Source organism: Xyrauchen texanus, chromosome 35 (genome assembly GCF_025860055.1).
Source record: "Xyrauchen texanus isolate HMW12.3.18 chromosome 35, RBS_HiC_50CHRs, whole genome shotgun sequence".
Classification (NCBI taxonomy): Eukaryota; Metazoa; Chordata; class Actinopteri; order Cypriniformes; family Catostomidae; genus Xyrauchen; species Xyrauchen texanus.
In genome coordinates, this window is record NC_068310.1 from 6,706,994 (window position 1) to 6,733,443 (window position 26,450).

Here is a 26,450-nt window from a genome sequence, read left to right on the forward strand (position 1 = left end):
TTTTGTCAAGATTTATAGTGAAAAAGAACTAAAAAATGTTTTTGTCTGTTCTAATCAAAAAGCTATTAGTCTTACACATAAACTTTTTGCCCCCTTTATGCCTTTCATTTTATGTAGATAAACAGATCATATCTGTAAAATATCTTATTTGTGCTCCGTGGAAGAAAGTTGTACAAGTTTGAGAACATTAAGGGTGAGTAAATGCAGAATAAATTATAATTATTGGATGAGCTATTCCTTCAAAACCATAATGAATGTCTTTATGCTGTCAGAGCCTTTTTATATGAAAATGTCATGTATCTCCGTAAGATATATCATTCTCTTCTAAATAATTTTTAAGAGCCAAGGAAGCCACCCACCCTCCTCATGGACTACACCAGATTTGCCAGTTTTTGCTGTGAGATGTTACCCCACTCCAGTATTGCTGGCGGCATTGTCATGCAGGAAGGTTAAAACATGAGGGAGGAGGATGTCTTCCCTGTAACGCACTGTGTTGAGATTGCCTGCAATGCCAGCAAGCTCAGTTCGTTGATGCTGTTACACACCACCCCAGACCATGATGGACAATCCACCTCCAAATCGATCCCGCTCCAGAGTACAGGCCTCAGTGTAACACTCATTCCTTCGACGATAAACACAAGTCCAACCATCACACCTGGTGGGACAAAACCACGACTCATCAGTGAAGAGCACTTTTGCCAGTCCTGTCTGGTCCAGTGAAGGTGGGTTTGTGCCCATAGGCGACGTTGTTGCCAGTGATATCTGGTAAGGACCTGCCTTACAACAGGCATCAAAGCCCTCAGTCCAGCCTCCCTCAGCCTATTGCGGACAGTCTGAGCACTGATGGAGTGATTGTGCATTACTGATGTAACTCGGGCAGTTGTTGTTGCCATCCTGTACCTGTCCCGCAGGTGTGATATTCGGATGTACGATCCTTTGCAGGTGATGTTACGATCTTCACTGGCTGATTGCAGGCGATCAGCTGCCCTTCCTGTCTCCCCATAGCATGTCTCACAGTATGGACATTGCAATTTATTGCCCTGACCACATCTGCAGTCCTCTTGCCTCCATGCAACATGCCTAAGGCACGTTCACGCAGATGAGCAAGGACCCTGGGCAGCTTTCTTTTGCTGTTTTTCAGAGTCAGTAGAAAAGGCCTCTTTAGAGTCCCAAGTTTTTATAACTGTGACCTTGCCTACCGTCTGTAAGCTGTTTGCATCTTAATGACCGTTCCACAGGCGCATGTTCATTAATTGGGTTCATTGAACAAGCATGGGAAACATTGTTTAAACCATTTACAATAAAGATCTGAAAAGATATTTGTATTTTTACCAAATTATCTTTAAAATACAGTGTCCTGAATAAGGGACGTTTCTTTGTTTGCTGAGTTTATATATATGTATATGTACTATAGTGTAAGGTAATGTGTGATGGTAAAATGTGTTAAATATATAAACCATTCTTCTGGACATTAAAAAAGTTATTTATATAAACATAAGATACACAAATGATCCACTGACATCAGTGTATTATTAACATCAACTTTCTCATCAACATCAATCGTATGTAGACAAAATACATTCAACTGTAAAATAAAGACTGAAGTCTAAGTTTTAAATATCCTGTAAGACATTTTCCAGGACTTCAATGGATCTATTCTTAATTTATTTAGGTAACAGCTAAATGTATATTGTTTTAATAACAGAGATGACGCAACAAATGATACAGCAGGATTCATTACAGACACAAGAGACTGTCAAACACATTACACAAATATTTTCTCAGGTGTTTATTTGTGCCATAAAAACACAACAGGTTTTTGAATGTTGAATGATGAGATGCCTACATCATGATAAAATATCATATTTAGCTACAGTGTCAGATAAACAGCACAAAGGCCTAGTGTACAGTGTCACAATTAGTATTTAGGCCACTTCTAGAAATGAAGCCTAGCCAGATGAACCGACTACTTCACATGCTGATCTGATGTTTTAAGAAGAACTTAGTTATGTTTGGGATGGAATCCTACAGTATGCTTTGTGCAAATTGTGAGAAGGGAAAACTGGGGTTACTAGCACACTTTTATAGTCTTTGGTATCTCAGGTGGAACAAAAGGTGCCCCGAATAGGTGCAGATTAAAGGTAACAATCTTGGGTAAAAAAAACAAAAACAATTATTGACTTTTGTTAATTAATGATTATGTTGTGCATTTGTAACAACCAACCCCATGGGATGTGGTTAAATAACTAAAATAACTAAAAATTTAACAAGAAAAGCATACATTTGGATTGAGTGTGGTTTTATTAAAAAGTCTGGTTGCATGTTGTTATGTCCTTTGACGTATTGTGCAGCAGGTTCTTCCCTTCCTTTTTGTTTTGTCTCTCTCTCTACCTCTCTGACAGGGTTGAACCATGGAGAAAATCAGCTAGTCCTGGGGACTGGTGTATGTGGAGAGGACTGCCTGCTTAGGGGTGACGGTGTTGACCAGAGGTGGATGGCTCAAAAACTAATATGTGACAAAGTTTTGGGTGAAACTAATTTTGTTTCAATTAATTGAAACATATTTCCACTTAACTAATATATAATATAACTAACATATTTCCACTTAACTAATTAAGTGGAAATATGTTACATGGTCTTGCCGAGTCTAGTCGGAAGTATGTCCTGTGGAGAAGTCCCATGGTAGGTCCTGCCCAATGGGGGAGGAGGCTCTATGAGCATGGAGACTGGGCCAGAGGGGTCTCTGCCCTAGGAAGACACAGTTTGCCTACCGGGAAAGGTTTTTCAGCGGAATATACATCGCAAGGGGTTGCCTATGGGGAACCAGCACATGATGGCAGTACTGGCAGTACGGGGCGTAGTTAGCACAAGTACTGAGCTGGCAGTGAGTTTCTCCACGAACTCATCTGCTGCAGGACTAGGAGGAATCAACAAGGGAACACATCTGTGAACACTGCTGAGAATCAACAACGCACATCTCAGCTCAAGGGAGGTGAAAGGTGCTAGGTGCAAGCTGTATACCCGGCCGGTCGACCCGGACTTACCCGTTCGTTTCTGCTAAGACACGGGATGAGACCGGCTCAAACCGGAGATTGTAGAATCTCGCAAAGGTGTTGGGTGTAGCCCAGTCCGCTGCTCTGCAAATGTCAGCTAGAGAGGCACCACTGGTCAGAGCCAAGGTGGCCGCCACACTCCTGGTGGAATGGGCTCGTAGCCCTGAAGGGGGTGGTACCTGCTGAGCCTGGTAGGCAACAGCTATGGCATCGATGATCCAGTGGGCGATCCTCTGTTTGGAGACAGCGCTTCCTTTCTGCTGTCCACCAAAGCAGACAAAGAGCTGCTCAGAGATCCTAAAGCTCTGCGTGCGATCCAAATATATCAGCAATGCTAAGGCTGGGTCTGCCTCCTCCTGGGGCAGCGCTTGCACCATTTAGTCACTTGTTCACCTCTTGGTCACTGAAAAGGGTCGTGGGAACCTTGGACACATAGCCTGGTAGGGATCTCAGGATCACGTGAGTGTCCGCCTGTGACTGGGCGACCACACCCGAGGGGGGAAGCCCAGTGGAGATTTCCGCATCAGACAGGACGAGCCCGCTCTCCGATGCTGCACTCGAGAGCTCATCGCCCTCACAGGCACAGAATAAGATGTCGAACTCGCCCTGGAACTCGGCGCACTCATCTGAATGCCTAACCAGAGGAAACGAGTGTGCTGGGAAATGGGAGGTCTGCTGGGATTTAACCAGCGGAGATGGTCCTATTGTGGTCCCCAAATCGCCCCCAGTGCTCGCAGGTGTGACCCCTAGTGTTATTACACAACATCAAGTGAGTGACAAATAGGGAATGGGGGCCTGTTTCTTTTATTGTGTGTTGAGTTTTCTCTTGTTCTGGGTTAGTTAGGGAGGTAGGGAATTTAATTTTGTTCTTTTTTGATTAGTGAAGTTATTTTTCAGCTGGGAGGTAGAATTACTTTTTGCTTGTTATTTTGGCCACACTCATTTGTGAAGTCATTGCTTCACTCTTACAAAGAAAAAAAAGTGTCATTTATGTTGCGTACTTTCCCCTAGGTGGTATGTAACGGTGTGGCACGCCTTGTTGAAAGCTATTTCATTGCCAAGATATCAATCTTGACTTGAGGTAGAAAAAGACACACAATACATTTTGGTTGTATGCTTTAGTATTAGGCTGGATTTAACCTGGTTCAGTAGAACTTTAAAAAGTACACGACTAGACAATGGTTTGAACACACTTTTCAGAATGCCTGTGTTTCATGAACTTAAACTCTGTATCTAAAGGCTTGTGGTTAAATACAAATTTTTATTAGTTTTGTAGACAAATATAAATTGTGAAGCCTAGGTACAAATTTCTTTACAAAACTAAATTTTTTAAATGGAGTGGATATTGAAGAAAACATTTTTGGTCACTACATAATTCCCACATTTCCATTATTATTATTTCATAGGTTTGATGACTTTTCATCATTTTCATAAATTATTTTTAAATGGGGTTAAATAGTAACAATGATGAGTAGGTGTCCAAATTAATGGCTGGTAGTTGGTGTTGATGTGAAGCATTTTGTGTAAGCAAACTATTTCAAGAGCTTTGCATTGAGCATGTAAAACAGGTTGAGCAGGTTGTGGGATGTGTCAACTTAAAACTCTAACAACATTTGCAGTTTCATGGAAATTAACCCACTCATACAAGCGTGCTGTTTTCAGTAGATTAAAAACTGCTTTTTATTAAAGATTCATCTGTTCCCATATGCCAACCGAAGATACAAAGATAGCAAACAGAAACAACAGTTCACATATCTCCCCCAAGGCGACAACAGACAAGTTTGCACAAAACTGTCCAAGTTGTGTTGGTGTCTTTGTAACTGTTCTAATGATCTGATGTGCTATCCGTTTTTATAAAATAAAATAAAATCATTACAGTGCTTGCAAGGCAGCACTGTATTGACATGCATAAAAACATACTGGTTATGGTTTGTTCTAAGTATTACAGCTTAGCAAAAACTTGATTTCGTGCTACCTTTTCTTTATTTTTGCAGTGAAATATAACAAATAATCATATTATACTTGTGTAATTTGTGTCAATGGCAGTTGGTGCAATTGCCTGTAAGTAAATTTCAGTAAATTTTCACTGAATATGCAGTTGAAAAGCAAAAAAAAGAAATTAAAATTGCAATCATTTGATCTAAATGCGATTATCACTCATATAACATTGAGAAAACATTGAAAACCCTCACTCCGTTTGTCCTGTATTTTTGCACCCGACACTCATCCAAGTTCTCATACAACATCTCATTGTCATACTCAAAAATAAAAAGAAAAAAGAAAAACACTATATTTCCTCACAGACAGTTGTCACTTTTCCATCAGGTCAGGTCTGGAGATGTTTGCTAGGTTATTGAATTTGTTGTCCAGATTTCTGAGCATATTTGGATGAAAGTCATTCTCTGGAATTGAGATTGCATCCAGTTCGGCAGAGGCCGTAAATGTGCCTTCATCCGCGTAACAGTGTGGCTCATAAACATTAAGCTCCTCATCATGAGTTTGGACAGCCAGCAATTGCTACAGAGATAAATGCATCAAAAATGGAGAAAGGTGCTGTGAAAATTATCCATCACACTTTTTGCTTCATACACACTACCAGTCAAAATTTTAGACAGACTTGAATGAATCTATGTTTCTTATGATCTTCAAAACCTTTTGACTTGTAATGTACATTGACAAAGTGTCAAAATTATAACGAGGGACATATAATCACCTGGTTGATGAGAAATGAGAGTTTTTCTCTCATGTAAGGAATATTGCCATTGTTGGAAGAGAAGCTTCTAAAACTTGATCTCATACTGGATCCCTGTATAAAAACAGCACAGTTGATGGTGTCAGAAAAGCTGTGCTGAACATAAAATTAGTGGTGTAGCAAAAGCTCATTACTGTCATTGTATTGTTACCTGAACATTTTTCAGTTCTCTGTATGAACGCCTTGTGGAACTCTGAAAGATGCACAAGAATCAGTACATCACAACAATATGTACTAAAAACCAATGACAACTATTGAAGCAGCAAAGGCAGTACATACTCACCCTGTATATTGACCTTTGGAACGTCTGACCAGTGTATACTTGTTTAGGAACCTGCAAAACAGCCTGCTGTCCTTTATACACAACCTGAACATTCTGAAGCAGTAACAAAATTATCATTATTATCAGTGTAATCTGATTACTGTTCCTATAGTTACTGTTATCTAATACATTTTATTTAGTCAAAAAGGCGTGTAATGCATTACATTTAAATTCTCTGATTACAGTTACTGATTTGAAATATTTTAAGTCCATTACTTTAGTCATACAAGTCAAGTAATTACTGTAATAATATGATCACTTCATGAATTAGTAAACTGATTACAATTTTAGAGAATTAATCATGAGTAGTAGATTACTTTTTTAGTAACTTACAGATCTATAATTAGTGTAATTTGCTAATTTGTTAAGTATTCCTAACCATATTAATGTGGTTGAGTGCCATTCTGACTAAATTTGTACATTTCTAGATATAAATTCAATTTGAATTGAGGATGGTGGATGTATAATATAACCACTGTAAATGTAGTTATAAATGCATTTCATTGTTTAGTATGACTCACCCTTAAACACAAAATCAAACACACAACATACAGTATTGGCATTTATATAAATATTTCACAATATTGCTAATCATTGTTTGAAACACCACATGCTCTAATTTACCCCAAAACTAACCCAGATGTATCTGCTTTTTCCCATTTTATTGAGCCACAATTTTTTCTCATTTCTTTACATTATGATTCATTAAATTCCTCACCATTTCAACAATCAGTGGTGTGTGGCAAATTCAGTTCAAGTTAAAACTCATTAAGGGAGTCAGTTCTTAAATTTAAGTTAAGAAAGCTCTTAGTAACTGTAAGTGTATTATCACTAAAAGTTTTCTTAACTTTTCTTTTCTTGCAAATGGGCCCTGAATTTTGGCCAACCTTGCTTTTTAATAATAACTCAAATTATTATGCTTTAGCTTAAGTAAAGTTGCTGTCATGCTATTATTTACAGAATTTATCTTCTGCTAGATTCCCGAAAGGGCAGAATTTTTGCACATATTGGTATGTAAGGATTTTCCAGGAACTTGTTTACCCTTCACACTTGCCAAAAGCGCAAACCCAGGAAATGAATATGAATACGAAAAATATTTCTTCTTAACCAAAGATTTGAGTTGTATCTTACGATTGATGGTATGGTCTGTACTGCATTTACTTGGTTAGACATATTGGTGTTGTTCCGTTCTTTGGAAGAATCAGTCTGATGGACCCCTACATTGGCTGGCACCTTAATGAAGAGTTTGAGAGATATAGACAGTCATCATATACTTGTCAAGGCAACAGTGGGTGTTGCATAGAAATAAGTCAAGAAGTTAACTGATAAACTGCTACTCTTAATTATGTGATGAAATTACCATGCAGTCTGTTCCAGGATTTTCAGTATTCTTTGTGATTAGATGTCCAAGGCCCTCATCCATTAAAATCATATTTTTCTCCGCCTTACAGGAAATCAGTAAAGTCATCAAGAACATTACTGAAAAAAGAAAAAATCTTTTAACCTTGGATATCCATACAATGGGGTCCAACATTTTTTTTAAAAAAATCATTTCAAATTATACTCAGCATAACAATTTGAGTGAAAAGTTCAATTGAAAAACAAACAAAGCAAAACAAAACATGCATTTCAGAATTTTGTAGTATTTGGTAGGCCTCGGTTACCTGTGAACTTGAGAAAAGGCCAATGAGAAATTGGCAGACAGAATTTGCATGTCCCTCCCCCGGACATACAGGTAGAAATGGAGGGAATCGTGCATCTGTCCATTCAGATTTCTTCTTCGGAGCCGAGAGGTTGTAAGATCAGTGAGCTGAGATCACTTACTGTTCCACACACCTCTGCAGGGCTTATGTTGTTGGATCCTACGGCGCATATCAGCGGTTTTCTCCTTCTCCTTTTGGGGATGGCAGCGTGCTCGGTTTCGCTGGGTAGATCCCCACGAGCCACCCGCCCCCTGGCACACTCGTTGACTTCTATCTAAGCTCGAGGTGAGAGCGGCTCGCCTCACGGCCAGTCTGTTTACTCCCTCGAACCCCCGACCTGCATCGGAGTTCGTTCCGGCATCTGACGTGAAAGACTCGCCTGGACTGCTGCTTCGGGTCGGCACGCCCAGTCTGAGGCTGATGCCCAGATGGCAGACATGCTTGCCCAGGCCTCCGTCAGCATGGGGCTGGACTGAAACCCTCCATCCTCCCCACAGTCTTCATGGCTAGACGATTGGTTCCTCAGGTCTGGGCACCACTCACAGCCGGGTACTCGGAGGTCCCCCAGGTGGACAGAGCAGTTGCGATCCACCTGTGTCCCGAGAACACCGCTACCTGACAGGATTGCCCAGTGATCCCCTCCAAGGCCTGTAGGATGACGTCATCATTGACCTCCAAAGCCTACAGCGCCACTGGACAGGCCGCCTCCTCCCTGCATGCCATGGCCCTCCTGCAAGTTCACCAGGCCAAGGTACTCAAAGATCTGCACTTGGGTCCAAGTCCCTCGTGGTCCAGGAGCGTCATCTATGGCTGAACCTGGTCGAGATGCGGGATGCGATGTGCTCCGTCTGCTCGCTGAGGGCGTTCTCTTGCGGCTTCCAAACGTCAGGTAGCTCCAACTCAACCTTGGCCCAGCTCTCAGCTCCAGCATTGAGTGCCCCACAGTCTCCTGAACGTCCTCGAGGACCCGGAAGGCTTCTAAGCATTCCTGAGACAGACGACCCAGAGAACAAGACGTTTGCCCTGGAGCTGGTAAGCAGACCACTCCGTCCACTGGTGGAGGGCCGGGAGGAGAATCTTCAGTTAAAGCTATTTTATTTGCCGCACCCCCTTCAGGCTGTGGTACCCACATTCTCAATAATAGAGCAATTTCCTCTTTCCCTGGGCCTGCAAATGCCATTCTCCCGGCAACCCGGTGCCACACTCCAGCAGTCCTGGCACCCCGGACGCAGACCTCTCGCATCCGGACCCACGACTACTACCCCCTGGCCGGCCGGTTCTGACGAGTCCAGAGGACGCCTACATGGTACCTCCTCCTCAGTCACTAACCCACCCCCTGCCACCACATTATCTTCTCCGCCCCACTGCGAAGCCTCACCAGGTACTTCAAAAACGATCGTCAAAAACTACACTTGCTATGGTTTATATTACCCTGTGGGACATTGTTCACATTTTCATTGTAATAATTACTAGAAAGGTTTCCAAACTTCTCTTCTTATTGACAAATTCATCCAGATCTGACAAGAGCCCTTAAAGGGATAGTTCACCCAAAAATATATCTTAACATATACTCACCCTTATGCCATCCCAGATGTGTATGATTTCCTTTCTTCTGCAGAACACTAATAAATATTTTTTAGAAGGAGTTCTCTATTAGTCCATAAAGTGCAAGTGTATGGGTGCCAAAATGTAAAAAAAATCAGCATAATAGTAATCTATAAAACTCCAGTGGTTACATCCATATTTTCAGAAGCGATGGGATATGAGAATGTGTGGATGAGAAACAGTTCACTTTCATATTCTTTTCTTGTGTTATTGGTGATTCACATTCATCTTTGCATATCACCCCCTGCTGGGCTGGGTGAAGATCTTCAAGCAAAAATTTCTTAAATATAAATCTGTTTCTCACCCACACCTAGCATATCACTTCTAAAGATATGGATTTAACCACTGGAGTGGTATGGATTACTTTTATGGTGCCTGAATTTGCTTTTGGAGCATAAGAAATTTGGCACCCATTCACTTGCATTGTACTGACCAACAGAGCTGAAATTTTCTTCTAAAACTCTTAATGTGTGTTCTGCAGAAGAAAGGAAGTCATTTGAGTACTCTTTTAATTGGATACTTTCTTACTTTTACTCAAGTAATTATGTATGTTAACACTTTTACTTGAGTAATTATTTTTTTTAAGTAATTGTACTTTTACTTGAGTACAGTTTTTGGCTACTCTACCTACCTCTGGTTAGACCCCTACTCGTTTACAAGAAGTGTCCTGTGATTTTTAATGACCACAGGGAGTCAGGACCTTGGCCAAACATCTCATCTGTAGGACGGTTCCTTTTTGTACAGGATAGTGTCCCCGTTATTATAATGGGGTGTTAGTACCCACACAGACTGCATGGTGAGCCTCAGGGTTTCTCATTCACTGACCAGACTCAACTCTGCTTAGCTTCAGTGGGTAACCAGCACCTGGTTAAGTTGGTATGAAGGTGGTTTGTGCGTAATATGAAGGTTTTTGTGCTGAGATACAAATCACAAAAGTGGTGCAACTGTTTGAGTGAATTTGTGCCAAGATATATTACCCAGATTATCAGTTGTAAATCATCTTACCTATGAGGGTCAGAACTGCAATGACCACAATCAAGGTGGCACCAGCATGCATCTGGACCTTCAACACCATCCTGAGATGGCAATTGGGAACAGTAGAGCAGTCGCACACTGTGACGGACAGATTCTGCATGGCATAAAATCCCTGCTGATCTAAAATCCTGATCTGGAGACGATGGTGGCCTGAATATACACTACTTTCTTTTACAAGATTCACAGTGGTCCCTTAAATAGAGAGATATATAGATATGATAAAATGAGAGCAAGTCCTTGCAAGCTACAAAGAAAACAACTTCAAGGATAGCAATACTAACTGAAAGTACTCTTTGAAGTAAATTTAAAAAAATGGCCTTAAAAGTTCTGAACTTAAAGTAATACTTTTTTTTTTTTAAATGTTATTTTTTGTCAACATAAAACACCACATGAAACAGCACTCACAACCCATTTTATTTTTGTATTAATTTAAATATTTCAAAATGAAATGGGATACCTGATGAGAAACAAATGACGTGTGGGACTTTTTATTTACTGGAAATGTATTGAATCGTAAACAGTAGGCTTTCCATATTAGGATGGACATGCTACTCACTGGGTGTGGTCTTTATATGGTGGTTGGAAATGCTACTCACTGGGTGTGCTCTATATAAGGTGGTTGGAGGAGAGAACTTGAAAATAAAGTAGGCTTGGTGACGTCAGCCAAATTTGTATTTATCTTCTGTTAAAATGTTACAATTTGCTCTACCTCTGAAACAGCTTTCTATTATGGATGACATCACTAATCCCTCTTTACAACCATTAATTTTCAACCCTTCCCTTCCAACCACCAAGTTCCATTCTAGTAATAGCCCCTTGTCATGATCCAACCAATTTCTAAAGAATAAATTCACATGCCACCCCAAACTTATACTAGTTTAATTTTCTGTTTCACCTGGAAATACGTCACAATACAGAAGTAAAATGGGCTGACTTTAAAAAGTAATCCTTTTCAAATATTATTTCATGCTGACTTTTAAACTTCTCAAAGTCTCGCTGTCAGTCTGCTAAATTAGTGAAGTCAGCAGAAGGCTGTGTTACCATGAGTTGGATCAGTCCTCCATTTGCCCTTAACATCTCCCAAAAGCTCAAAGTAGAAGGGTGAGCTATATGGAGGGAGGTCGAGATCTACAGCTGTTATGTTGGCCATTGTGTGTTCTTTCGACAGACACATATTGATGTGTTTTTCCTGCAGCATTGGTACGTTATCATTCTGATCGTTTATGTGAATAATCAGAGTTCCTGTTCCGGTCAGCGGTGGTACACCTGCCATTCAGAGGCACAGAAACAGAAATGAACAGAGATCTAACTAAAATCCAAAACATTGAAATGAAGCATGGCCTATATGAACTATGAGGTGTTGTAGGGCATTTGAATACCCTATCATATGATATATGTACATATGGACAAGGTCCAAAATTAAAAGAGTTTGGGAATATATTGGAAGTGTAGGGTTCTGAAAGAAAAAGTTTCTGGAAGTTATGTAGAGTTCTGGAAGTGTTAGTTCTGGAGGTTTTGCTTGGGAAAGTGTCCAGTAGCTTCCCTTGTCAGTACATGGGGCAAAAAACATATGCAACTCATAGCGGCACACACAAAATGGGGGCACCGTATAAACCCCAAAGAGGGTGTTTGGTCAATGAAACATTCAATGAGACACCAATGTTGAAGTTGCATTCACCCCCGTAAATTGGTAGTTGCGCCCCTGTGTAAGTGTAAATTATTTTAAACATATTTATAACTAACTTTCACTTCTTTAGGCATAAAACCTTTCAAATTAGTCCACCTTTTAAGAAGTACACAGTTTAAAGTACATAAAAAGTTGTTCAAATCAAAGTTTGTAATGTTTTGATGTCTGCTGGTTGGCTTGGTTCATGACCTAGATATCTTTATTGATGAATTTCAGTGAAATGCCTATGGAGAAATTGAATGGGAAGAATACTTCCAGAATGAATGACACTAAACCCCTGAATATACTGTATAGTAAAATACAAAAGTAAAAGTTCAGTAGGCCATCAGTATCTTGATTTGATTCATTACTTGTCAGATAAATATGAGGGTCAAACTATCTTTCTTACATTGCCATTCAAACATTAATTATTTTACAATTTTGATAGAAGCCAATAACATTTCCTTAACTCAGTGGTTCTCAAAGGTATTAAGGTATTGTAATTGGGGCTCGGAAGACTGACCTGTTCTCAAATCACTTTCACACATTCAGCAAAAAATAGAGACAATTCATGCAAGAACCAATATGCTCAATTTCTACACCTCTGCTTTTATTCCTGCTTTGATTAAACTTTTGGCAGGCACCGCAGTCTGAACTGCACAAAGCATGTAATTGTGTCAGGTGCGCATGTAAACAAAGATGTCTCGCACGGCAGTTTCAAATGGGTTAAACGATGAATTAACACTGATATTTCGGTCAGTCCCTCACACTACTCTATCGAATGGCTTCAGATGAATTTATATATAGGGCACAAGAGTTCAGGATGACTTGTATGGTGCTTTTGGAACTTGGACAGCCTATCACCATCTTCTCATCCCTCAGTCTTGTTGACACATAGTGCCTGGCCAGCGCCTTTTCTCGCGCTGGCCAGGATGGGCCAATCACAGTCTTTTATTCTTACTGGAAGTTTACTGGAGTTTAAAAATGCTTTTATAGATACTGCTGAGGAAGATTAACATTCACAGGTATGAATCCTTGGAATTATTATTATTATCTTAATGATAATAATTATCCAGTGTAAATGTCTCCATTGAGAGAAAAACATTCTGCTATTTCTGCAGATGAATGGAGGATTCAGTTTACAATGTGTTCATTCCCAGGGGTTGCTCCTGCAGCAGTATCACTTTTTTAAATGTATTTTTCCTTCTGTTTTTGTATTATTTGAAAGTATATAGGCATAATTAAAATGATTTATGTTTTTATGTAATACAGAACTTATACAAAAAATAACAGAACAGTACAATGTTGGTATTGTGAAAAAAAATGTATTCATTCAGATTCTTTTTCAGTGAAGTGTAACTTTTCATTCAGTATTCATAGTATTGCACGGGTACTGTGCAAGGTCAGGGTGGACGAGTATCAAGTCACTCTTGTGGCCCCCAAGTGGCCCACGCAGACTTGGTTCTCAGATCTCACGCTCCTCGCGACAGCCCCTCCCTGGTGAATTCCCCTGAGGAAGGACCTTTTTTCTCAGGGACGGGGCACCGTCTGGGACCTGCGCCCAGACCTCTGGAACCTCCACATCTGGCCCCTGGACGGGATGCGGAAGATCTAAGTGGTCTACCACCTGCTGTCATAGACACAATCAACCAAGCCAGAGCTCCCTCTACCAGGCAACTTTATGCCCTGAAGTGGCTGGTGGGGAGGCTGTCCCCCTCAACCTTGAAGGTTTATGTAGCTGTTATATCAGCTCACCATAATGCTGGTAAGTCCTGGATGGTAAGTCCTTAGGGAAGCACGACCTGATCATCAGGTTCCTTAGAGGCACCCGGAGGCTGAACCCTCCCATGCAATGTCTGTTCTCCTCATGGGATCTCTCCGTGGTCCTCTCAGGCCTCCACAGACCCCCCTTCGAGCCGCTAGAATCAGTTGAGCTCAGATCCCTCTCCTTGAAGACGGCCCTCCTGATCGCTCTTGCTTCCATCAAGAGGGTTGAGGACCTGCAAGCGTTCTCTGTCAGCAACACTTGCCTGGAGTTTGTTCCAGCAGATGCCCATGTTGTTCTAAGACCTCGACCGGGCTACGTGCCCAAGGTTCCTACGATCCCTTCAGGGACCAGGTAGTGAACCTGCAAGCGCTGCCCCGGGAGGAGGCAGTCCCAGCCTTTTTGTTGCTGTGTCCGATACGTGCTTTGCGTACCTATGTGGACCGCACACAGAGCTTTAGATGTTCTGAGCAGCTCTTTGTATATTTGGTGGACAACAGAAAGGGAACGCTGTCTCCAAACAGCCCACTGGGTCGTCAACGGCATCACCTTGGCCTATCAGACCCATGCCATGCGGGTTCAAGCACACTAGACGAGAAGTGTGGCATCCTCGTGGGTATTGGCCAACAGTACCTCCCTAGCAGACATCAGCAGAGTGGCGGGCCGGGCAACACCCAATACCTTTACGAGATTCTACAACCTCAGAATTTAGGTTTTGTCCCGTATTCTCTCAGGTCCGAGCACGTAGAACTCGGGATTACAGAATGACTGACTGGGTGTATCGCTTGCACATAGTTCCCTTCCCCTCCACTGAGGCGATCACGTGTGCTCTTTCTCCCAGGAGAGTCCACTAAACTTGTGCTCCCTGGATGTCTTTACTCCCTAGCCCTCTGCTCCTCAAATTCAGCGGAGAAATTCCCAACCAGACCACAACGGGTACTAACTACTCTGTACTGGAATAGGTGCTCCACAGGGTTGGCCTTCACGGATTAATCCCCCTGTGTGTATATTCCGCAGTACGGTCCCCCTGCTGGTGGCCTGAAAACCCATGTGACGTATTTGCCACATTTAACCTCCCCAGCCTGAGCAGAATGTGGTCTCCTCAGGGTCTTTTCCCCCTGAAAGAATAGGAGTTGGAAAAGAACGCCTTACCCGATGCGTGTTATAGCGTTAAATGGCCCCAGCTGCTTTATCTCTATGCAAGAAACATAGAGAGAGAAAAGGTGTGGCTGGCACGGCCAGCTACCATGCATGGCACGTCACTTTTTCCTCCCCTTTGTGGATGCCGGGAACCTAAAAAATGTTATGACGGTTTTATGGGGCTTTGAGGAAGTGTACGTGCAGTCTAATGCAGCCTGCTGCTTTGGCACACAACTGCCTGCCCACACCTGCATCAGTAGCTCACATACACGGTGCAGCGCATTGTGTGATTGAATAGGAACCCCTAGTGTCATTTAATTCGACACAAAGTCGATTGAGCGTCTGACGGGGAACATCAAGGTTACTGTTTTAACCTCCGTTCCCTGATGGAGGGAACGAGACGTTGTGTCTCCCCGGTCACGACGCTGTACACTGTAACGGCCAAACCTTTTTCTCGGCTCCTCAGTGCAAAACCTGAATGGACAGATGCACGATTCCCTCCTTTTATACCCGTATGTCTGGGGGAGGGACATGAAATTCTGGATTTCTCATTGGCCTTTTCTCAATTTCAGAGGTAACCGAGACCTTCAAGAAAGACCACTACTTTCTTCTTTCGACACAACTTATTGTTTCCTCCATCAGGGAACAGAGGTTACAACATTAACTTAGACGTTTTTGTTGTTTCAAAGGACGCTGTGACCAAATAAATTTGAGAACCACTGCCTTAACTCAACAAAGCTATCTTTTTAACAAAGTGCATTTGGCACTTGGCGAATGTAAATTTTGGATGTTGCTTGTATTTATTTCAAAATAATCATAGTTTGTAATTAAAACGAAAATGTATTACATAGCTAGGTACACTTCAGGGTATCACAATGTCAACAATGATTATTGCTACATGTCACTTCTTACCATCATCCACGGCATACAATGTTGCTCTATAGGTGCTGTTTACAAGAATGGGTGACTCTCTATCCAGTATTTTAGCTGTGGATACTCGGGCAGTCTTGGCATCAACAGTTATCCACTCACCGATATCTTCTCCTTTAACAAATCTGAGAGTGCAAGAAAGACCTGATAAATTCAACCATGATTTTACGTGATTAATGGCCCCCAACCATAAATTACAGTGTTATTAGTATCATAAAACTTCAGCATTTCTTACTTAAATGTGTTAATGTGGCTTCCATCCAGGTCTTTAGCAGTGAATGTTGTTAGAAATGTCCCTACTTCTATATTTTCCATCACTACAATCTCTTTAACAGGGGGTATAAAAACTGGAGGGTCGTTGATGTCTTCAACATTAATGGACACTGGAATGATGTTATAGAGGTTTGGAAAACTTGTGGCAGAGTTTTCATTGAAGTTATCCAGCTCCCACTTGGCATTAGGCACACGCTTAGTAACCTTACAATAGAAGTAGGGAGCCTCATTTTGCACGCGGATGGACAGATTTTGGTATCTTTGCTCCTCATAGTCCATGGGCTGTGTTCGGGAACAAGCCAAATAATAAAAAGAGAAGTCAGAAGCAGTGAATTATCATGAAAACAAATGTAAACAAAATATAATAAAAAAAAAAATTTTGTTAGCTAAAATAAATAAATAATAAAGACAAACATGGCAAAAAAAAAAAATCTAACAATCTAACTGATTAATTTCCATTTTGGTTTTTGTAACAACATATTAAAAAGTGAAGCATTTACAATCTGCCTTTCTTAAAGGGACAGGTCACCCAAAAATGAAATTTCCCTCATCGTTTACTCACAATCATACCATCCCAGATGTGTATGACTTTCTTTCTTTTGCAGGACACAAATTATAATTTTTATAAAAATACTTCAGCTCTGTAGGTCCATACAATGCAAGTGAATGGGTGCCAAAATGATTACACTTCAAAAAGCACATAAAGGCATCATAAAAATTATCCATATGACTCCAGTGTATTATTAATCCATATTTTCAGAAGTGATATGATAGGTGTGGGTGAGAATTTTTTTGCTTTAAATTCTTCTTCCTGCCCAGTAGGGTGAAGTATGCATGAAGAACGTGAATCACCAAAAATACAAGAAGAATTTGAAAGTGATCTGTTTCTCATCATATCACTTCAGAACATTTTGGGTGCATTCCAATCGACCATTAGGGTCCTCCGAAGTGGACTTCCCATGGTGTTCAGCCATTTAAAGGGAGATTACAATCTGAAGGAAACATTTATGTTCAGTTGGAAGGGCACCTCAAATGGCATAGGGAATAAGTGTACATCGATACATCACTTCACAGGAAGTGGAGAGGGATATTTACCCACCAGTCATTGAGAACCAGTACTGACATAGTGTGGCTAAAATAAATGCTAAAATCAAATAAACTAAAGGAGTTTGAGACGCTGACATTTAAATTAAGCTTAACTCACCTCAGGTGTGATTTCTATGCAATTGTGCTCGAGTGCAAATCACACAAGATGTGACCGATACATCCATTATCATGACAATTGGTCATATATCAGTTAAAATGACACACAGTATTATATAAAAAAAGACAAACAACATTATTTTATTAATTAATCAGCAACAGTCATTTAACTTACAGGCTACAAGTATGGAGAAATATATGAATTTAAATGTATAACAATAAATGTGTTTGTTTACACATGAATGTATTATATAAATGTATATATATGAATGCAAGATTATTTATTGTACATTTATATGTATTTACACAAGTATTTTGTGTCATCTTACTTAAACCCCATGATCAGCACGATTCAAGCATCATCTGTGTTTGATGACGTTGCAGGTTATTCCAAATGGATACATTTTGTTAAGTGAAGTGGACAGATTAAACCGTGCTCAGTGAGTTGGGAGTAGTGAACACAGCGTAGGGACCCTGCGGATTGGAATGCACCTATTGATTCTGGAGATACTTTTATGCACCCATTCACTTGCATTGTGTAGACCAAAAGAGCTGAGAAATTCTAAAAAAAATCTTCATTTGAGTTCAGCAGATGAAAAAAGTAATCCATATCTGCAATGGCATGAGTAAATGATGAGAGAATTTGAATTTTTTGGGTGAACTATTCCTTTAATAAAATAAAAATGACAGTAGATCTAACAGTCACGGAGTGAAAACACCAAAAAAAAAAAAAAAATAACATTCTTGCAATCTATCCAATCTATGATTTGAGTTGATATTTTCAATTAATTGGTTGATCTGGTTCACAAAGGTTCACAAAACACAAAGCTATAGTATGGAAGACTATGATTAAAGCACATGAGTCGTACTGAACAATTGACCCTTTTCTAATCTCCGCTCCCCTTGGTTACGGTCACTCGCTCTGACAAGCTCTGTGGATCTCCCAATTAGAATGAATGGGAGATTGCAGTGAACAACATGGTTATTGGCAAAATATTATCATAAATGGAATTGATAATATTATTACATGGGCTGGAATGTAAATATTTATTTGTATATTTATCTGAAGTTTTTGTAAAATAATTGTTAAATTACACAGTAATTTGATTGAAAACTGTGCAGACTGTGAACACAATCACATAAAAAGAGAAATAGTGATTACAAACCTAATTGTATTAAAAAAAGTCATAAATGTTTGAGGGTGAGTAGAAAAAAAGAGAAGAAAAAAAAACCTTGACTTAAATAGGGAAGGCCTAAAAGTGACAACAACAGTATTCCAACTTTGTTCAGTGTTTGATTGTTATTTTCAGAACAACTGTATTAGTTTGATTACATGCTTCACATACATTTCGACATTAATGAACATACTGTAGCTATAAAGGATTGCCTAGGTGCTCTTAGGAGGACAGCACAGAAACTGGAGCGTCTCAGACAGAGGGCCAAAGACAATATGAAAAAAGGCCATTCATACTATATTATGACTGTTTTTTTGTGTGCAAAAAGATTTAAAAGCATAATAAGTGAACCTAAAAAAATGTAAAAAAAGAAGATCCCAAAATCACTTTAAATATTGGTATCTACCTACCTTAACAATTGTTAAAATTCCTTCATTTGTAACAGGGTCTGTTTCTATTTTAAAAAACTGCTTTGGATCTCCAATGATTGTGTATTTGGCTTTCCAGGCGTTTGAACCAGGTTTGTCTTTGTCTGTTACTTGCAGTCGCAAAACTTCAATACCAGTCTCTCGCTCCTTAACTTTCCCAGGTCCCTGAAAACAAAAATATATATCATCAGAATTTACTCAGAATATATTGCAAAACAACAGAATATCAAAGGGCGATTGTACATTATTACACTGCAGCTTACCAAATAAATACATACAGGAACATGAAATATTCATTTGAGATGGAATTGTATTTTATAAACTTACTTGTAGAGAAACATAAAACTATAATATTATGCAAGAAGAAAATAGACCACTTAGTGCTACAGCTAGCACAGTGTAGGTGATTGAACACTCAAATATACAGTTTAGTGCTCATTATACACACACACACACACACACACACACACACACTTTACTGTGTGATGATCTACTTTTAAATGACCAACTCAATAAGATCTACCAACTAAAAAAACACAGTTTCATTTAAAAAAAGAAAATGCTTGTTGGGACTACTGCATGTATCCCTACATGGAATTCATCTTCTATTTAATAAAAAAATATAATAATGTTCAATGTTGATATCATTCAGTTTTAAAACTAAACCCAAAACACATACAGCACAATAGATTACAATAGCCAGGGCATTTACCTTATTCTGATGACTTGCACTGAAAGGAATCAGACAGTAGCTAATCCGGGCAGTAGCATCGCAATTTCGCGCTCTGTTCTCAGAAGTCCTTGGAAGGCGGGTATGCGCAAACCTAGTTGTCATGGCAACTGAATAAACAAAACCTCGCCTGGTCAATAGTTACTCGTCAAGTGCAAGTCAGACAGAAACTAAAAGGGAAAGACGTTATATTTATTTTTATTAAAATTTAAGTACGAAAGTACATTTAAATTTTGTGCGATCTTCCAGCATTGCCTTTGCGATCGACTGGTAGACCGCGATCGATGTATTGGGCACCCCTGCCCTATACCTAACCCTACCCCTAAACCTCACAGAAAACTTTTCACATAAAAAAACATAGTTTAGTATGTTTTTTAAGCGATTTGAATTATGATGACGCTAGAAATGTCCTCTTAAAACATATTTATTACATAATACCCTTGTAATTACCAGTTTGTAACCTAAAATTTTGTTTGTAAAACTAAAAATGTCCTCGTAAACCAAGTTTTAATCTGCTCGCTCACACACACACACACACACACAAAAGAGTTCCAGAAAGCCATGTCATAAAAAAACAATAACTAAGAACATCACAAGTAAAAATGTGTCTTCGAATCCATTGAGAAACTCACTGTTTTGCCTGAGAATTCTGGAAGGTGGTTGTTTTTGTCCAAGATGTTGACTATAAGTGTACTTGTACTAGAAAGCTGAATCTTTTCTCCATGATCCTTTGCTTCAACCAGGATTTCATATTTCTGAGCTTTCTGCAAGAAATTATTATAATAATAATAATAATACAAAATATAATTAGTAGAATCAAAATTTGAAAAAATTGTACTTAAAAATATTTTTCAGCTGGGAATTAGGAAGTATTTGAGAAGTGCTTTTTTGAATGGAATAAGTCATGGATCATTGTGAAAGACAAAATAAGCTCATACCTGATAGTCCAAACACCCTTTAAAATAAACTGTCCCTGATTGTTCATGCTGTCGTATATAGAACTCCACATTGTCTGTCTTTGGCATGACAGACTTGATAGTGTAAGAGAAGGTGCCATTTTTTGTGTTAATATCATCTTTATCAGCTGCCAACACTGTCAGAAACTCTTTATCTAAATAAATGTAAAAGAATTGTAAATGTTAAAGGAATAAGTTAATGTTGACTGAATTTGTTTATTTTTAGGTAAACTGTTCCTTTTACTTTATATCATTTCATACATAAAATGTAGTGAAGTTTACTCTCAGAAAAAAAGGGTACTGTTTAAAGTACAATGGCAATCACTGGTTTGGTACCCTTGTTTTGGGTGCATATAGGTGCAAAAAGATTTTTTTTGGTCCCCAGAGAGGAACGAAACATATAAATGTTCAATTTAAAGGCTCACAACAGGTCCTTAGCATGCAAGTATGTACCCAATACAAGTTATACATTTTAACTAGAAAAGGTAGAACACAGTGACATCTTATGTACCTCACATAGTAAAAAAATAATTCTGTGAGTGCAAGCTAAAATATGTTACCTTGCGCATGTGACTCATCCACAGATACTTCATATTTCTCTGACTGAAATACTGGGGGGTGGTCATTTATGTCCAGTATCGTGATTTGAACCCCAAGCCTTGTGTCCACTAAATTATTGGATCTATTTCTTGCTTCAAACACTAACTGTAATTGGGTGAGGTGAACGTCAAAACATGTATTTACTGTAAATAAATGGCATTTGGAAAAGTTGGAGGCAGTTCATACAGGTTGCAGTCTTGTGTTCCGCTGCTCTTTTTTAAATGTTGATCTATGTAAACACTTATGGCCTCTGTGCTTAACCAGTGGTTCTCAACATTTTTGAATTGAAGGCCCCTAATTGTCCAAGAAAATATTGGAGCCCCCAATCCCCCTGTTACGATTCCTGGTTGTCTGCCCCGTGTTTCTCGTGTCACCGTCACAAATTACAATTCCCATGATTCCCGGCCCTCATCACTGCCAGAACTTTGTTATTGTTCTCACCTGCATGTAATTTTGTCATTATCGTGTCTGTGTATTTAAACCCTACTGTTCCTCCATTCCTAGTCGATCATTGTTTGTGGATGTTGGATGTTGATGTTTTTCCCTGTTCACCCTGTTCGTGTTCCCTTGATGTTTTCATGTTTTGGTTTCATTTTCCCATCGTGGACGTTTCCTTTGTTCCTGTCTGATTTGTTTCCACTATTGATCAATAAAACCCGATTTTAGATCCGCACTCCTCGTCTGCCTCCTCCTACTCCAGGAAACACGGGGCAGACAACCAGGAATCGTAACACCCCCCCAGGAAACTAAGCGTATAGAAATAATTAGATTACAACAATTAATCACAATTAATTTTGTGATTCCAGAACTTTCAGGAACTAAAATGTATTACTGCTTAACCATAAAATGTTTATAACTGTTAAGAATTTCAATGAAGGCACATAAAGTTAATGTTATTATTTTGTATATGACTGTTTTGCTTTGACTGTTGCGGCTTGCTGTTTATTTGAATATTTTTTGTCTCGAACCATGAGCACTGATTTTTTCAAACATTGTGTCAAGTAAAAAAAAAAAGTTCAGCCATTAAATATGCTTCTCGAAACACACGTGCTTTGTTACATTTTGCCAAAAATGCATCCTGTGTGACCACCCCCATAAATGATATTACGTGATGGGAGCACATACTTTGAGTTTCTTGGTCACGTCTATAGCTTCATAGTCCACCTTCCCATAAACGTTAATTACACCTGTTTCTTTATTAATCAAGAGAATATTCTTTGGCTCTTGATCAACACCCTCGCCTTTAAGTTCGAAGTTCACTAAATAAGTCTTCTCGAGTTCAATCTGAAATACAAACACATATTACACTCGTCTATACATATTCTTGATTGTTTATAAGAAGCATTCATGGGCAGAGGTGTCAAAACTGTGCTGCTTGTACTGTTCTAGTATTTTCTACAACACATCTATACAATAGGAAATGCAATTTTATACAGTATATGCTATAAATACTCTGTAAAATGTTTTCATCATGCTACTGTATAACAACATCTTTGTGTCAGTCTAACTAGATACAATATGTAATGCGCTATACAAATACAATTTCATAGAAAATTGGATTAAAGGAAAATTTCGGGTCAATGCAAGTTAAGCTCAATAGACAGTATTTGTGGAATAATATTGATTACCACAACAAAATATTTTTTTTTTAATTTAGACTTGTACCTCCTTTTCTTTAAAACAAGCAAAAATCGAGGTTAGAGTGAGGCACTTAAGTGAGGTTAAAGGAGGGACCAGTTAATATACATTTTTGTGGTACTCGGCATTATGCCACAAACCTGTTGATTGCGTTTAGCTTGTATTGAGCACGGAATATTCCTTAATGTATCTTTAGCTGTCACTCACCATGCCAAGTTTATATGGAAATGGACCAGGGTTTTCTTCTTCAATAGAGAAAGAATCAATGATCCATGCTCGTTTCTGTCTTATCTTTCTTGTGTCAGCCAATGAACACAAAGTCCAGATAAACTGAGTTAAAGAGAATTGACAATAATAATTGACAATCTTGTTGAATTATCTAAACCATGTAACCTAAATATATTTAATTGAGCGAATTTAAAAAAACCTGTCAATAGCACATCTAGGTCATATTTCACCCCAAAATCACAAGCAAGATATGATGCCTTGTGCTTAAACAATGGGAAGACTATGTTTAGGATTTTTGGGGATTTCGGATTTTACAATTAAACACATTCTCAGTATCCAAATTCTCATTACGGTAATGCAAATAGATTTATTTCAATTATGTAGGACTGTTAAAATCAACACTTAAAAAGTTTTATTTGGTATTTTTGATTTATTCATGTAAAAAAGAAAATAGCTGGTTTTATTCAACTTGACATTTTAATCTACATGACTAAATGGCCCTAACATAAGTTTACACCAAAAAAAAAAGTAACGTAAACCTTTCAGCAAGACAATCAACCCCAGGTGGCTCTAGGCGAATTGTTTGTGAAACTTAAGAAATTAGAAAGTAAAAATTCCAATGGTTATTTGGCAAAAAGTGTAGATTGTATTAAAATGTACTCCCCTAAATTGTATGATACATACATTTCAAGTATAACTTTTCTAAATATTTTAAAAGCTAACTAAATTAATTTTAATTTATTATTATATTCAGGTTAATTATTACATTTCATTGCCAAAAGTAATGTGGAGAATGTTTAGCAATAAGGATTCGTTGCTGTCAGTGCCATTGTAAAAGTCCCTTCATTCAGTTCATTGGATTTATTCTCAATTTGACTTCATTTGTTTTCACTTTAGCTTTAATAATGATATGTCATTGCCAAAATATCATCCATCATCTAGTTAACAAAGCACCACACATCTTCTGTCTTTGTCTTTCAATGAGCATCTTATCAAATTTGAATCACCTTTCATTGTGCACTAAATTATTTGGCTAGCATACACATGCAGCAAATCAAGCTATCTGTGTTGTTGGGTCTGGAGAACCCTTGATAACATAAACACATGAACCTTCTCTAAAAACTGCCTAATATAGTTATATCAAACACTTTAAAATGAAGCCATTAACTGTGTTCATAACAATACAGCATTATATTATAAAAAAAAATAGAGTGGCCCCAAAAACTATTTTAACACTGAAGCCACACTTGTATGAATGGTAGCAATTAGATAGCAAAATAAAAAAAAATCATTTTGTTTTACTTTATTTTCAAGAAAGATAGCACATTTTTCAGGTAAATGTTTCACAAAAAGAAGTTTTGTGAAATGATAAAGCAATGATGCAATGTTACGAAAAGATTCTTTCTAATGTACTTATGTGATGAAAGACTAAAGGAAACATTCCTCCACACCCCTCTGGTGTTATATATACCCAACTCAACAGAAGCAACTGAAGCATGTCCTAACTTTACCTTTTGTTGGGCTCTATCACTAGAGCAAATCTTTCAATGAAAACTCACATTAAGTTATCCACTGTAAATTAACCTCGATTTCACCTGGGTTTATACAGTGCGTTATGCACCTAAGCTTAGTTCCTGAAACATAAATGTTTACTGTCTAGAAATATGACCTGGCCACACAAAGAAACATGAGCAGGCAAGCTCATCCACACACACACCACTCACACATTCCTTTAACTCACCAGTGTCAGGAAAACAGTGTCATGGAGGGTCCTCATCTTGAAGCATGCGGTTTGATGTGATCAATTTGCAGTTCAACACGACTGAGACAGTTTTCCTTTCGCTGACAGTATTCTACAATGCTCATATGACAGAGAGGGGTGTGGAGGATGGGATAGTCAAACGAGGGTGAGCAGGAATTACAGTGAAAGCATTGTCACTGTTTAAAATAAATATAATTAATAAATAGCCATAACATAAACTTACAATACATTACAAGTTAAACTTATACAATGGTTATTTATAAAATTATTATCCAAATAAGATTAACAAACTTTAAAGTTTTTGAATAGACTCCAGTATTGAATCAGTATGATTTTGTATTTATTTATTTATACTTAAGTGAAGATTGGCTACACCTTTTTTCTCAAAAGAGAGTTTCTGATATATATTAGCATTGTACCTTTACATGTGTTTTGTGAAATATCTCAAAATTTACATTGAATGGGTTTTATATATTACAAATATACATAATACATTATTACTTCTGCACATAAAATTGGATGTTGCTGTTGTTATAATGCATTATATTCTAAGGTATAACTATGAATGGGTAAGCATAATGTATTATAATTGTGGTTACAATTATTTATGAGAAGTTATAACATATTATAAGGCGTATTTTGAGACATTACTAATGCATTATAATGACTTGAAAGTGTTACAAATAAAATTATTAGTAAATGTTGAAATTAACATTTACCAGCGAGCAAAGACACTGACTACCACACCTGGAGTCGCAAGTTAAAATCCATGGCGTGCTGATTGACTCCAGTCTGGCTTCCTAAGCAACCAATTGGCCTGATTGCTAGGGTGGTAGAGTCACGTGGGGTTAACCTCCTCGTGGTCACTATAATGTGTACGTCTCTGTGGTAACGTGCTCAACAAGCCACATGATAAGATCTGTGGATAGACTGTCTCATAAGTGGAGGCAACTGAGATTCGTCCTCCGCCACCTGGATTGAGGTGAGTCACTACGCCAACAAGAGGACTTGTTGGGAATTGGGCATGACAAACTGGGGAGGAAAGGGGAGAAAAGGAAAAAATTTAATAAAAAAGGAATTAACATTAACCAATATTAATAAATTATCTAAAAGTATTGAACATTACAAAAAAATCCAATATCTTTTTTTACCTCTAATTTTCATGATTGAAACCCTCCCAAAGGGCACCTTCTGTGATTACATCATGAGGTCTCTCCTGCAAGTAGAGATTCAAGATATTTTTCTTCTGTGCTGTAAAAGTATTGTTCTTTGATAGTTCATGTTAACTAATGGAACCTTATTTTAAAGTGTTACCAAATGATTTGGTTATTTGATCGGTGTAACCTAACATATTCAAGTTGTCTTGGTGATTTAGTTTTAATATACTTTCACTTGAATAAAATTAACACATTTAGATGTCACCACATGAAACAAATTTCAGTGTATTGCAGTGTTTATGTTAGTGTTTTGTTAATAATATAATAAG

General features: G+C 38.6%; 1 protein-coding gene across 3 annotated transcripts; it reads right to left on the bottom strand.

The window, feature by feature from the left end:
* Positions 1–1,774: 1,774 nt before the first annotated feature.
* LOC127628464 (cadherin-like protein 26) lies at positions 1,775–25,101 on the bottom strand. 3 transcript variants are annotated; one of them, XM_052105219.1, is made up of 17 exons: positions 24,944–25,101; positions 23,182–23,304; positions 22,462–22,620; positions 21,297–21,441; positions 20,719–20,891; positions 20,413–20,544; positions 19,033–19,215; positions 16,207–16,526; positions 15,954–16,096; positions 11,512–11,736; positions 10,441–10,662; positions 7,488–7,606; positions 7,289–7,360; positions 6,089–6,181; positions 5,957–5,998; positions 5,767–5,859; positions 1,775–5,570 (listed from the first exon to the last, which is right to left on the bottom strand). In XM_052105219.1, exons 1-17 carry the CDS (start codon positions 24,977–24,979, stop codon positions 5,364–5,366), a joined length of 2,487 nt encoding a protein of 828 aa, XP_051961179.1. In that variant the 5' UTR covers positions 24,980–25,101; the 3' UTR covers positions 1,775–5,363. The 3 variants fall into 3 exon arrangements, with proteins under 3 accessions (XP_051961179.1, XP_051961180.1, XP_051961178.1); XM_052105220.1 differs by having other exon boundaries at positions 6,089–6,139; positions 7,259–7,360; XM_052105218.1 differs by having other exon boundaries at positions 1,776–5,570; positions 7,259–7,360.
* Positions 25,102–26,450: the final 1,349 nt, after the last annotated feature.

Coding starts and splice junctions, on each gene's coding strand:
- LOC127628464 (XM_052105218.1), bottom strand. CDS start 24,979: ATGAGGACCCTCCATGACACTGTTTTCCTGACACTG. Junction 23,305..24,943: donor ACACTGTTTTCCTGACACTG/GTGAGTTAAAGG, acceptor TCTTTAACTCAG/TTTATCTGGACTTTGTGTTC. Junction 5,571..5,766: donor TCTCATTTCTCATCAACCAG/GTGATTATATGT, acceptor TTATCTCTGTAG/CAATTGCTGGCTGTCCAAAC.